Source organism: Chrysochloris asiatica, unplaced genomic scaffold, assembly GCF_000296735.1.
Source record: "Chrysochloris asiatica unplaced genomic scaffold, ChrAsi1.0 scaffold00054, whole genome shotgun sequence".
NCBI lineage: Eukaryota > Metazoa > Chordata > Mammalia > Afrosoricida > Chrysochloridae > Chrysochloris > Chrysochloris asiatica.
Genome location: NW_006408572.1, coordinates 927195 through 940798, shown reverse-complemented (window position 1 = coordinate 940798; position 13604 = coordinate 927195). Strand labels below are relative to the sequence as shown.

At 51.7% G+C, this 13604-nt stretch overlaps 1 protein-coding gene across 4 annotated transcripts in view; it reads right to left on the bottom strand.

The window, feature by feature from the left end:
• Window positions 1-13604, bottom strand: part of ABR (active BCR-related) — a 194767-nt gene that overhangs the window by 33686 nt on the left and 147477 nt on the right. For all 4 annotated transcript variants that reach the window (XM_006863207.1, XM_006863206.1, XM_006863208.1 and 1 more), the window contains 3 exons: window positions 12769-12843; window positions 9487-9584; window positions 8997-9128 (listed from right to left, as the gene is read on the bottom strand). In XM_006863207.1, the coding sequence (XP_006863269.1) occupies window positions 8997-9128; window positions 9487-9584; window positions 12769-12843 (305 nt within the window). The remainder of the gene's footprint in view (window positions 1-8996; window positions 9129-9486; window positions 9585-12768; window positions 12844-13604) is intronic.

The following is a 13604-nucleotide window of genomic DNA, read 5'->3' as shown; positions in this document are numbered from 1 at the left end:
AAGTGTCACCGAGTTGGCATTCACACCAAGCTACAACCCTGATTCAGGGAGTTTCCTGGCAATTTTCTGCTAAGTTCTTTTTATCAAACATTTTGAAAATAAGTCAAATAAATCAAAGTGGGACAAGTCAGTCCCCGCCACCTGCAGGGAGGGCAGCCCCTTACTGAGAGTGGGCCTCGTATGTACATCTCTAGGAACTCCCTCGCTGCCCACAGGGCCTGCAGTGAGGCTGAGCTCAGACAGGTCGCCTGAGGTCACCCTGTGAGTAAGTGGTGGCACTGAGTCCCAGAGCTGTGGAGGACAGCACCCCTCTGGTGGTTTACTGAGCCGCTGAATGGATCCGTTCCCAGAGTCCTGTTTGCTGCCCAGTCCTCAGAAGCAGGCCTGGGGGAGTAAGTAGCATGCTTGCCTGCCAAGGCGACCTTCCCCATGGAGGAGAGGAGAGGAGCGAGGGAGGCTCAAGCTTCACGTGCTTCCTATTGAATGCTTCCTGTCTCCTGAATCCCCTGGGCCGAGTCCAGGCGCCCCTAAACCAGAAACACCTGGGAGATGGAGGAGGCTAAGCAGGGACGGGAGGAAGAGGGGTTTGTAGGGCAAGTTTGGAGAAGGCTTTGGGTGGTGGGGCTGATGCTGTCCCTGGCCAACTGAGGACAAGCCTGTTGCAGCCTGCCTGCAAATGAATGGAGGTGCCCAGACCTGCCTTGAAGAGGCATGGCAGGTGGGGCACCAGGGAACAAATGGGTCTGAAACAGCTGGCTGGGTGGGATGGGGGCAGGACAATGGCTCCAGTCACTAGGGCTGCGGGGAGGAGTGTGGGGCATGTGGCAGAACCAGTCCGGGTGCTCAGCCTCTCCCAGGAACTCGGTGGTGATGGTGGCAAAGAGAGGAGTCCCATGTGGGCCTGGGTAGGCAGCAGGGATAGGGCAGTCACTTCCCCTGGGCATATGTCTGGCCCAGGCTGGGGATTGGGTAAGAGCCCATCTTCCAGGGGAAAGGTCACACCGGAGTCCAGGACAGAAGCTGCCCAAGGCTGTGAGGTATGCAAGGCTACGGACTGAGGTGGGGCAAGTAAGGGAAAAGCTCTCTGGCTAACCCTGCCAACAGAAGGTCTCCCAGCAGTGAAACAAGGCCTTCTCTAGGGGCCAGGGCCCCAGTTATAGCCAGTGTGTTCCATAAACCAGGGCCTGAAAGAGTGTGTTAATGCCCCTCTACCAGAAACTTGCCCTGCCCAGAGAGAGGCCCACCTACTTTCCTGGTACCAGCCATAAGGATCAGAATGGGCTCTGGGTCAACTAGGCCAATGCTCCAGGGCCCAGAACAGTAGAGTTTGGCATGCTCGACCTTTGAGCAGTCAAATGGGGCCAACAGAGCCCCTCAGAGGCCAGATGGAGGGAACTGGGGTGGGAAGCCATTGCCTCCTGCCCTAGCAGGCTCCTGACCCACGTTCACTCCAAGTCCCCTCCTGCTCTTCGGAGTAATTGGAACCAGAAGCAGCTACCAGGCTGACAAAGGACCCTTGTCCCAGATCCTCATTCACTCTGTGCTCTGGGCCTGGGCGGGGCTGCACCAAGCCAAGCTGAGAGCTGCTCTTCCCCAGGCCTCCTGGCAGGAACACCAACCAGGGTCCCCGACCTGACTTCTCCGCCCAGAGGTCAGAGCAGCAGAGTCCACTTGACTCTATCAGCTTAAGAAAACAGATGATACCAACAGTCAGCCAGAGGCCCAGCCACAGGGGACCACTCTCAGGTGGAGCCTATGGGGAAGAGACTGCTTGCCTAGCTACACTCAGATTTCCTACCAGAAGGTGGAAGGACAAGGTACTTGGACCTGCAGACTTGGGACACCAGGTGTCCATTATCATTGGTCAAGTACTGACTCTATACCAGACCCTATGCTAAAGGGCTTTATGCATGTCGATATTCAGTCCTCATTCAAGCCCATTTCACAGGTGGGAAAACTAAGTCTCAGAGAGGTACAACAACTCACCCTGTTTTCACAACTAATGAGGAAAGGAAGAGAGACTCTGAACCCCAGACCTGTCTGGCCTCAGAGTCCCGTCAAACATTGGCCTTAAAGATCAGTGTTTTTCTGCTGGATGGTGAGACCCTGCTTACGGTGAAGGCACTTGAGGGTGACAGAAATCCGGGAAAGTGTGAATATGTACATCTCTGCTCTGATCAGCTCTCCTTTCAGCCTCACAACAAACCACAGATGAAGGCAGAGTGGGAATAATTATCCCCATTTAAGAGACAAGGAAACTGAGGCTCCAAGAGATCAAGAGACCAGGATTTATTTTTTTTCTGACGCAGTCCAGTGCAGTCATGGTAACCACACTGAACATATACCAGCCAGTGACCAAGGAAAGAACAAAAGAATCTCTGAGGAAAGATGTGCCCTGGAACTGGGATGCCTAATTTGGACAAGATAAGGCCAAGGGGTAGTTTAACAGCTGTCTTCAACCATAACAGATTAATGGTGGCTGGTCACACTCAAGTTGTGGGCCCTCTTCTCTGATTACAGCTGCAGAGAGGTGGGCATGGTGAAGAAAGAACCCCTGAACAGGCTTATAGAAAATGAAGTTGGCTCCTTACCCAGAGGAGCCAAGCCATGGCTGAGCTGGGAGATGGAGGAACAGGGAGGGGAGGGAGGCAAGGGCCCAGAGAGCTCCTCAGGCCTGGGTAGCTCCTTGATCTAGGACCCTTTTTGTCTGGGGTCAGTGGCAGGGCTGAGCTTTGGCCCTCAGGGAGAGCTACCCAGCCAGCCAAGGAGGGCTGGGCCCTGGGAACATACTAATCAGCCAGGGGTCAGCACATCTGGAGCCTGGAGCAGTGTGACTGGAAATAGATTGGAACAAACAAACTGGACTCCCCAGGGATGGACTGTATGGGAGCCCTCCTGGTTGTTACTTGGGTTTGGGGCAGCAAGGAGGAGGTAGGCTTGGATATTTCCCCTGAAGCCAGGGGAAGAGAGGGAGGATGCCTGCACCTGGAAGAGGAGAAATGGACCAAACTGGAGGGTTTTCTGCTTAATTGATACTAACAAAGGACAGGACCTCTGAGAGCCACAGGTGGATATCCATGCCTCACCCGCATCTACGGGCACTTTCATTCACTCATTTGCATAGCAGTTGATCAAGCATGACTACTGAATTTGGAGCCTTTTCTCAGCCACTAACAAGCCGTGTAAGGAGCTTTGGTAGCGTAGTGGTTATGAATCGGGCTGTGAACCTCAGGGTCAGCTTTTCGAAACTACCAGCTGTTCCACAGGAGAAAGATGAGGCTTTCTGCTCCCAAAAAGATTCACAGCCTTGGAAACCCTGTACAGGGTCGCTATGAGTCAGAACTGACTCCACGGAACATAACAACAACAACAACAACAACAACAACAAGCAGTGTTGTCACTCTCCCGTTCTGATCTCACTTTCCTACATGAAAAGGATTGAATTAATGCCCTCTAGGATTCTTTCGGTGCTATAGCACTGAACTGCTAACCACAAGGTCGATGGTTCAACTCCTTGGAAACCCTATACAGGGTCACCATAGTTGGAACCAATTTGACAGCATTTAACAACAGGATCCTTTCTAAGGAGCCCTGTTGGCATAGTGGCTTACATGTTAGACTGCTAACCACAAGGTCAGCAGTTTGAATTTTCCAGATGCTCCACAGGAGGAAAATGAGGCTTTCTACTCCTTAAAAGATTTACAGTCTCAGAAGCCCTATACAGGTCACTTCAAGTCAGAACTGACCTGACGGCACATTAACAACAGGATCCTTTCTGGAATCCCTGGATGGCACAAACATTTAGGTGCTCAGCTGCTAACAGAAAAGCTGGTAGTTCAGAGGTACCTCAGAAGAATGGCCTGGTTGCTTCCAAAAGATTACAGTCTTAAAAACCTTATGGCAAAGGTTCCTTTCTGGCCTAAAATGAGCTCTGATGGTACAGTGCCTGCTAACAGCAAAGACAGCAGTTCAAACCCACTGGTCACTCCAAGGGAGAAGGATGAGACTGTAAAAGTTTAGTTTTGGAAATCCTGTGGAGCAGAGTTCTACTCTGTCCTCCAGAGTTACTGTGAGTCAGAACCGACACAATGGCAGTGGGTTTGGCTCTGACCTACGATGGCTTCTCTTTTACTGATTCCTTTAACCTTCCTCCTACTTGCGCTACTCAAAACCCCCTCCTGGACGGCCCTGCGCTCTGGGTTAGCCAGGCTCCTTCGTTTCCTGGGCCACTCCCTCCCTGAACATTCCCACCTCCCTCCTTTCTGCTGATGCAGACAGAGCCTGCCAGCCTTTCTAGAACAACACAGAGCCTCAACAGATTCATGCATATGCTGGCCATTCGGTTTACACAGTTTCTAAAGTAATTATAGGAATCCTGGTGTGGCACTGTGGGTTAATGCACTAGACTGCAAAGTCGGTTTGAAATGCAAGGTTGGTGGTTCAAGCTCACCAGTTGCTCCTTGGAAACCCTCTACAGGGTCGCTATGGGTTGGAATGGACTCGACGGCACTTAACAACAAAGTAATTATAAAGACTATATACAGCCTTAGGTGGAAACAATGGGCTTTATGTTAATGAATTATAAATAAACACACACTATGTATATGATGACTAAAACTGTATTAAAAATTGTACACCTGAGGAAAGAAAAAGGCAGAAATAAAACGGTTCTTTTAGAGGAGTGGGAGTGGGATGGTCTGTGATTATTGTTCAAGTCTCTGTTACTTCACGTTTACTGTTTACTGTTACTGTAATTTTCTTTCTAATATAAATATTGTTTTGGAATTTAAAACACCCAGTTTTCTCAAACCCCTCTTCCCTCTCCCCTCCACCTCCTCCTTAATGCCTCCCTAACTCTGACCCACGGTGATCTTTCCTTCTTTGATTCCTACAGTACAAGTTTCTACCTTATTCCTTACAAAGCAGTGGGGAGACTAAAGCTGCTAGAGAGGGAAGGGGTAGGGTCTGGGGGTAGTCATCAGGTCTCCTGTTCTCTGGCCACCAGCCCTGGCCAGGTTCCTGGGTTTTCTCATCTGTAAAATGGTGAACATTCCTAGCTCCTTTGGTCACTGAGAAACTCCTGAGATAACAGAAGTAAGCCTAGGGCAATCAGAGTCACGACACAAATAGAGATATTCACACCCACATCACAATAGCACAAAGACGCAGCATCGGTGGAAGAAAGAATACACAAACTGGGTCCACACACAATGGAAAACTGCAGCATGAGACAATAATGGTGAGTCTGTGAAACATCTCATGACGTGGACGAACTTGGAGGACATTATGCTGAGTGAAATTAGTCCATCATAAAAGGCCTACTATTGTATCAGATTGCCATTGTAAAAAGTTTTCACGCTAAAAGAAATATTCTTTGGCAATTACCAGGGTTGGAAGAGGAAAAGAGGGTAAGTCACTGGCTAAAGGGCAGACTTGTCTTAACTTGGATGAAGGGGAAGGCAATATACTTTTGTTGTTAAGTGCTGTAGACTCAGTTCCAACCCTGTCTACGGTTTCCAAGGCTATACATATCTTTGCAGGAAAAGAAAGCCTTTTCTTTTCCTTGAACAGCTAACCTTGTGGTTCACAGTCCAGTGTTTATCCTAAAGAGCCACCTCATTCGCCTCCCCTCCCCATAAAAAAATATCTATATATCTATATAGTCCTGGTGTGCTGCTGTAGGATCAGCAGTTCAAACACACCAGGTGCTTCTTGGAAACCCTGTACAGGGTCATTATGAGTCGGAACCAATGCAATGGCACTTAACAACTACATGCGTGCAACATTCTGTAGATATGCCTACATGTTTTAGCACAAGACTGGGCTCATATTTACTCTGATGTCCTCATCATCACCCCTGTTCTCCAGGGGCCGGGAGTTGCGGAAGCCACTGAGACAGCTTGGGCTCTGGCAGCCCCAGTACAACGGAATGCAGTGTGACCCAGCTCTGCGCCATCCTCAGGATTGTTGGTGTGCCCTGGGCCTTCGGTGCAGTCCCTGCATATCTGGAGTGCCTTCCAGCACTATTTTGGACAATACTTTGTTACAATCCTTTCCTTGCTGCACAGAGGGTTTTCACTGGCTAATTTTCACTGGCCAGGACATTCTTTCTAGCCTTAGTCTGGAAGCTCCAATGAAACCATTTCACCATGGGTGACCCTGTGGCACTTGAAAGACCAGTGGAATATCCTCCAACATCATAGCAATATTCGAGCCACCACAGTGCAGTCAAAAGTGACTAGTGGCTTGGCATGCCAATACACTACACAATATACATGCACAATATACATGTAACTCCAATCTGGCAGTAGGTTTGAGGCCAATATCCTGTCCCTCTCAGAGTGGTCTGGCCCCAGGCCCCTCTCCCCTTGCTCTGTTGCACACACGCTCACTCTGCATGCAGGTACCCCAGGTGGGCAGGACCCTGCCCAGAGGAAACAGGACTCCAGACAAAGGAAATCTGAGACTCTCATAAGCAGAGAAGTGGGGCACTGGAGCATACGGTCAGCAGGCTCCTTCTCCAGGCCATTGGCCATGCCAATGCCTTATGGCCAGGTGGGGAGGCTCCTGATAAGAGGCTTGGGACATGGGGACATGGCAGAGAGAAGGACTGGCCTTGCCTGCATACTGTCAGGAGGGGCTTTGATCAAGGTACTTCTACGCAGGGCCCTCATCTGAAAGGTGGGGAGGATAAGATCGTCATTTTCCTCACAGGACTGTTTCCACAAGACAATGTGAGAATGGGCTTCCGAGCACACATGGTGGTGGTTACCGCTGTCTTTTGTCTGTCACTAAATGCTGTCTCCCCCGCCCTGCTCCACCCTCTAGCTTCCCAGCACCCACTGCCAGACCAGGCAAAACCAGAGAGGGAGATTCATTCCAGAGGGAGACCATCAACTCCAGGAGCCTCTCTGGAGGGGCTGCGTGGGAGGAGCTCAGAGAGCAGAGAGGGCCTTCTTCAGGCCCCCTGAATGGCATCCCACCACAGGGCCCCCTCTAGCTTCCCCTCTTCCCTCCTACCATGTACAACCGGCAGGAAGGGAACTGCGACCCCTGCCCGCCGGCCACCCTCAGTGGTTCTGAGGGCAGTGACTGGGGTAAGTGAGACTTTACCAGCCACTTCATGCCCCTGGATGGGACAGCTGGTAGGGGAGACTCCCTCCCTCCCATGACATAGGAAGGTTGCTGGATGGGGCTGGGGCTGCGGGGAGGGACTGCGCCTCTGGGGAGAACCTCACAGCCCCCCTAGAGGCTTCTGACTCAGAGCTGCCCCTCACAGGCTTGGTGAACCTGCAGCAGGAAGGAGTGTGTTCCTCTAGTGCCATCTCCCAGCATTTAACCTAGCAGGACGCTTAAACACCAAAACAGTTCCTCTGCCATCCTTTCCGCTCTGCCGCCCACCACCGAGCTTCCTCCCCTCCCCCACCACCATCTGTTCCTGACTCCAAGACGGATGATGGGCGGCATGAATGGCTGGCCAGAGTGGGAGCAGGGACGAGACAGAGCTGGAAGCCCAGGTGGGGTGAACGGTGAAGGCTCCAGAATCCGTGTTCCCCAGGGGCTGGGGTCCACAGTGCACAGTGAGCTGGCGTCCAGGCCACCCTATTTAACTCCTTACATTCCACAGCCACCAAATGGCACAGGTAGGGTGGCAGCCAGTTGTTGCTCCTGGCTGTGGTCTCCTGGGACTGCTCTGGTAGCCCTGATGTGGAGGTAGAGCCCCCATCCCTGCAGAAAGTAGGTTCCCGGAACTCAACTTAGAGAGCTCTTTCTCATCAGCCCCCACTTCCTAATGAAGGACTGGCAGTATGGTTACTTAGCAACACTGTCTCCCCAGCAACAGTGCAGAGGAGCAGGCTATAGGTCCCCCAGCATCAGAAATGGGGGGGGGCGATGCAAGGCAGATGGCCACCCTCCCCCCTCTTCCCCACCAATGGTTCCATCCTCCCTGTTCAAACACTGGAGCCTGAGACAGGTGTGGGGAGTGGGAGGCTCACATGGATCCCCAAGGGGTAATGCCATCAAAGACACCTGCTGAGAGCCAGAGACCAAATTGCAATCTCAACAAGGCATCAGAGGAGGAGCCCAAGCTATGAAAGAGCAGAGATCACGACTGGAGCAACTGCTAAGAAGCCCAGAGCTCCTAATGCCAGTGACCCAAACCCAGTGTGGAGCAGTTTGCTGTTGCTGATTTCCTGGTCACAGAATCCACTCCCAGGCCAGGCCACTCATGTGGGTAGCTCCATGCCAATGTCCCCCAACCCTAAGCCCATGTCCTCCTGAAGGGTAATGAATAACAGCCACCCTTAAAGCAGGACACATGCTTCAGAGACGCAGGTTTCAACAAGGCCCCTTTCTCCACACACATTTGCACAGGAAGGCAGCTGAGGCATGCCTGCACTAGGACTGGCCTCTAGCACAGAGAAACCTTCAAACCCAATGAACTCCCAACACAGATGACTAAGTCCCAGTGCAATCCACACAACAAGTCAGAGAGCAGCCCTCAGGCGCCTAGCTGGGCTCTAATCCATTCCAGATGAATGGTGAATGCTTGGGGCCTATGCCTCATTCTTCATCCCATGCCTATGGCAGACACTGCTCACCAAGTACAGCAGTTTTCTCTCCTGCTTCTGGACACAGCCTCAGAATCTTTCTCAAGACAGTGTTCAAGAAAAACATCGCCAATCAGCCAGGCAGATAGATGAAAACAAAGGAAGCTGCCATCCCTTTAGTCCACGCATCAGGAGTGCAGATGAGCCACATGGCCAGGCACACACACCTGGGTGCAGGCCCACGTGAGTCTCTAGGCCATCTTGGGGAACTTTTCTCTGATTTGAGAAAATGCTTGGGGCTTTAAACCAAAGACACAGGAAAGAGGCCAAGCACATTTCTAAGCAGATGGGGGATACCAAAGAAGAGCCCTCTCTCTTAACTGGCACCATGTCCTCCCAGTGCTCCAGCCTCATGTCGGTGCCCTGGCTGCACCTGGACCTCACCTGGATCTGCCCTTTGCCCATGATCTTGTCCACAATCTCGTTGTTGTCCTTGTTGACCTTGGTCTTATCATAGCACTTTTCATAGCACAGGATCCGCAGGGACTGAGAACCCTCCAGCTCGATCTCAAACTCCTGCAGAAAGATGAGGACCCTGAGTCTCTGAGATGGCAATAATGGCTTCCTGGGCTGAGCAGGAAGGGACTGTGAGGACCATCTACAAGACCAAGAGGAGCATCCACATTTTCTGAACTCCCAGATGCCTCCAATCACTGATACAGTGCAGTTCCATGTCTGCCCTGGATCGACATGAATACTGTCACTGGAAGCCAGATGAGCAAGGAGTGGAGGGCACTGGGGTTGGAGGGACGGGGCTGGCCTAACTAGTAGGTTGGGTCACCCTTAGTGGGCAGGGCATGAGCATAGGAAGGGATAGGCACAGTCAGTAACATGCTCAGGGGTCCCGGGGGGACAACCAAGTCCCTGCACTCACCTCATCCCACTTGGGCTCTGTCGTGTCCCGGAACACTCGGGTTTTGGCTTTGCTGACAAAATAGCCGAAGGAATCCACCTCTAGGGTACAGTATAGATCTGCCGGAGGAAAGGCAGGCGAGTGAGGTCCAGAGGCTCAGGAAGGAAGAGGATAGCTAACTGTCCTTTCCGACATCCCCACGAGACAGCGTCTTAGCATTCTCCTCCCCACAGCCCTGAGTGTTTGTGTCCCTCCCCACCTCATTCTCTACTCTCCAGCTTCCCTGGCCTGTTCCCACCCTGCCCCCAACCTCGGCTTGGCGGCATCCTCCCTGCTAAGGCCTCATCTCCTGACCCTCACTGACCCAGGGCAACAAGGAACTTCTTGCCTGCTGTCCTCTAGTGGGGGGAAGTGGGGAGGTCTCAGCATGGTGTCACTGTCATTTGAGGTGGAAGTCACTAGAGAGCATTTAGCAAGCCTGGCCTCTGGGCTGAGTAGCCCTGATCAGATCACTGTGTTAATCAGAAATGCCCTCCACATTCCCAAGCTCCCTTCTGGCTTGTTTATAGTAGGTTGCTTTCAATGACATTCTTCTGTGTGTGTGTGTGTGTGTGTGTGTGTGTGTGTATTGTCTCTCTTCCCTGCACTATACTATGGACACTGTGCAGACAGCAACATTGCTTTTCTTGTCCATGGGAGTATCCTCTGAGCAGAAAGAAGTGCTTGGCACACAGTGTGGGTGAGTGAAGGGAGCTCTCATCACTGCCGGAAGAGCTTCAGGTAACACAGTGGTGCAGGTGGGTGGTGGTGGTGGGGGGGTTTCCCTACTATCTCCATCCCGAACTACAACCTTTAAGGCTGAATATCTTCTCTTCTATACCCTGAGACCTCACTGATGGGTCACAGCACTGGGTGGTCATCGCGGGCACTCTGCAAGTCTACACACTCCCTCTGGGACTCAGACTCTGCTGCCCCCATCTCTAGGGAACTGCCAACATTGTTACCAGGGTAATGGACTGAGAGGTGGCCTTGAGGCAATGCAGATGGCCCTCCTCAGCATGATTCAAGGGGAAGAGGGGGCAGAGGTCATCGGGCAGATGTAAGAATCAGGCCCAGGAATCACCTGGCTCCCACCCTATAGCTGAGATGCTCTGAGTGGAGCTGACCTGAGGAGTCTCTAGTGGGGTGCAACAGAAAGGAGACAGCTGGGTATTTAAACCAGGGATGTGGGCACGGGTGAGCAGTGCCAGAGGGCCAAAGCTCCCCCCTCGGCCAGAGCATGACATGGGTCTGTGAGTTTGGGAGAAGGCGGAGAACCATGGGGTCATTGTTTACTTATCTTGATGTGAGTGAACCTCCCATCGGGCTTTGGGGTAGCTCATGGGATATGAAGTCTTTGGAGTCACACTATCCAGGTTCAAATTCTGGTTCTGCTGCCTCCTTGCCAGGGAACTTGGGCAAATCACATAACTTCTCTATAAAACCCTACGCTGACAGCAGCTTCAATGAGTGTCCTAAGATGAGAAGGCATGGACTTGACCCCTGAGTCACAATGGACTCCTGAGAGGGTCAGGGACTTTGGCTGGGAGGAGAGCAGATGACCAGGGTCAATGGGAAGCTTTCCACCCATTTTTAACCAGCTGACCCAGTGTGGGAGATGGAACACCTGCTCTGGGGAAGTGGGATGTTCCCTAGGCTTGCTTCCTGAGGGCTGTCCCCAACCAACCAGAAGCAGGGGAAGAAAAGAGGGATGAGACATTCAGCAAATGGAGATGGGGGCACCTAGCCCCATTAGGTGGGCCACAGACTTAGGTGTGTGTAACAACAGCCCTCATGAACTTAACCAGCCAGATTCCCAGGCATTCTCGCCACCTTCCCAAGAAGGGGATTCTGTGGGTCTGAGGAGGGCCCAGGTTGCGTCTATGCTCTGCTTGCAGGCACCCTCTCCCTACTCCTCCACCCCCACACACAGAAGGATCAGTGCAGGTGGTCCTGACCAGACTTTCCAAAGGGAAGAAAGAGCTTGGGTGTTGGAAGACATGAGTTTGAGGTCTATTTCACCACCTGTGTGACTCTAAGAAAATCACTTTGAGTCCTGTGAACCTCGGTGTTCTCGAGTGTGAAATGGGAATGATAACAGTGACCTCAGAGAGATGCTAAGGGGACCAGAGAAGATAATGAACCTGAAAAGGCTTTGAATATGCCAAAGCTCAGGCCACACACACGCTGCCCATGTTCCCATTTTCTCCCACACCCTGCAGGCCCTCTATAAATGAACGACTTCACCCAACAATCCCAAGTCCCAGAATATGCAAGGATAAAGGAGACATGGTCCCGCCCTCAGAGAACTCACAGTATGGGAGACAATTTTTAAATGGTAGCACAGCACAATAGGTGCGGTATCTGCAGTCTGCGCAGTTGTGATGGGGAGGTTGGTTTAATCCCGGAACTAAGGGAGGCTTCCCATAAATGTTTACTGAATGACTATGGCCCAATGGCATAAGGTCTCAGTACGCTGCAAGGAGAGAGGTCAAGGGCTGACCTCACTCTCAAACCAAAAGAAGGGAGTGGGGTGGGCAGGCTGAGAGAAGAGGAGTCAGAAGTACTCGGTTTTCTCATCCAGTCAACAGGTAGAAACTGTTAGCTGTCTAACCTCCTCATAAATTCCTCTGTGCATAAAAAGTAGACAATAATGATATCACATTTTGTGAAAATTAAAATTTGTACAGATTTCAAAGACTCAAAGAAACAATTCTCCAGAGGACTAAAGAAACACATGAACGACAGTCTCCACTCGCCTGAGACCAGAACTCCATGCCCAGCTACCGCTACAGACTATGATAAAAAGTTCAAAAACAAATGTATACAGGTTTAGGAGAGAGGCTGAAGAAGGGAGAAAAAGGGATGCTAGAGTAACACATGATCACCCTGAAACCAGCCCTAAAAGGTATGACTCTGCCTTTTACAGAGGAGGCAGCTGAGGTTCAGACAGGTTAGAAGACTTGTAGGTAGGTGATGGGGACTTGGGAGTACAGACACCTGTAAGTGGGGGATGGCTGGGAAGTGAGCAGACTTGAACACAGTAAATAAGGAAGTCATTCCCTCCCCTCCCTCCCAAGAGGACCTGTTTCCTGGCCTTTGGGAGACTGTCCCATATCTAGAGGCACACTAGCAGGACTCAGGCCTGGGAAGAGCAGCGCAGGTAGAACCAAACAATACATCCACGGGAACTTTCTTATAAAGGGATAAAAACTGAGGGGCCCACCCACCCTCTCGCCAGAGCTGGTGGTCAGGGGTACTTACGGGCTGACTGTTTAAAGCCCTTGGCAGAGTGGACGATGACATGAAGAAAGCCATAGAGTCCCGGAGACTCATCATCTGCAAGATGGAAAAAAGGCCCCAGGGTAGAGGTTAGTGAGGGACTCTTTTAGGCTCCATCCCCATCTCCAGCCCTGGTTGGTGGAGGCAGATAGTCTGACAGCACCACCTGGTGGACAGATTTTAAATTTCCCAAAGCCAATTGTTTCCTGGAATAGGAGCCATGTGTACATAGTGGTTACTGGTGCCCCTTCTCCAAAGCACTCAGCCTGCTGCAAGGCCAGCCCACACCTGTCCTCCTGGACCAGGGACTTCATCTTGTTCCCTAGGGAGACTTTCCCGGCCCCTGACAATCCCTTTACTGCCTGGCTGGCCGCCTTGTCTAATCTTCCATAGAAAATCAGCCATAAGAGAACTCTCTATGCTAATACAAGATAGTCAACCCTGTTCTGTCCCTTGCTTGGTGCGCAGAGACTCTATAGACCTCCATATGCCAGGGAGAGCTTGCCTTCAAGACCCCTCCTAGCACCCATGGGCAACTGTGGACCAGTTATCAGCTCGAGTCACAGCTCTCCTGCGCTCCACGGCTGACCTCAACAACCCCAAACCCTGGAAGCATGTGGCCCTATTTCTCACCCATCCACCCTCACCCCATGGCCCCATCCTATGAAAGTGAAAGGCTTCCATCATGTGACTACCTTATGACACGAACAACAGGATCCTAATGTACCGGGATGTGTCTTCTAAGCCAGAGAGGGTCAGGTGGGGGCTCAAATCTCTCTGGAAGAATGACCCCCTATACCAGCTCTCCCCATACCTGA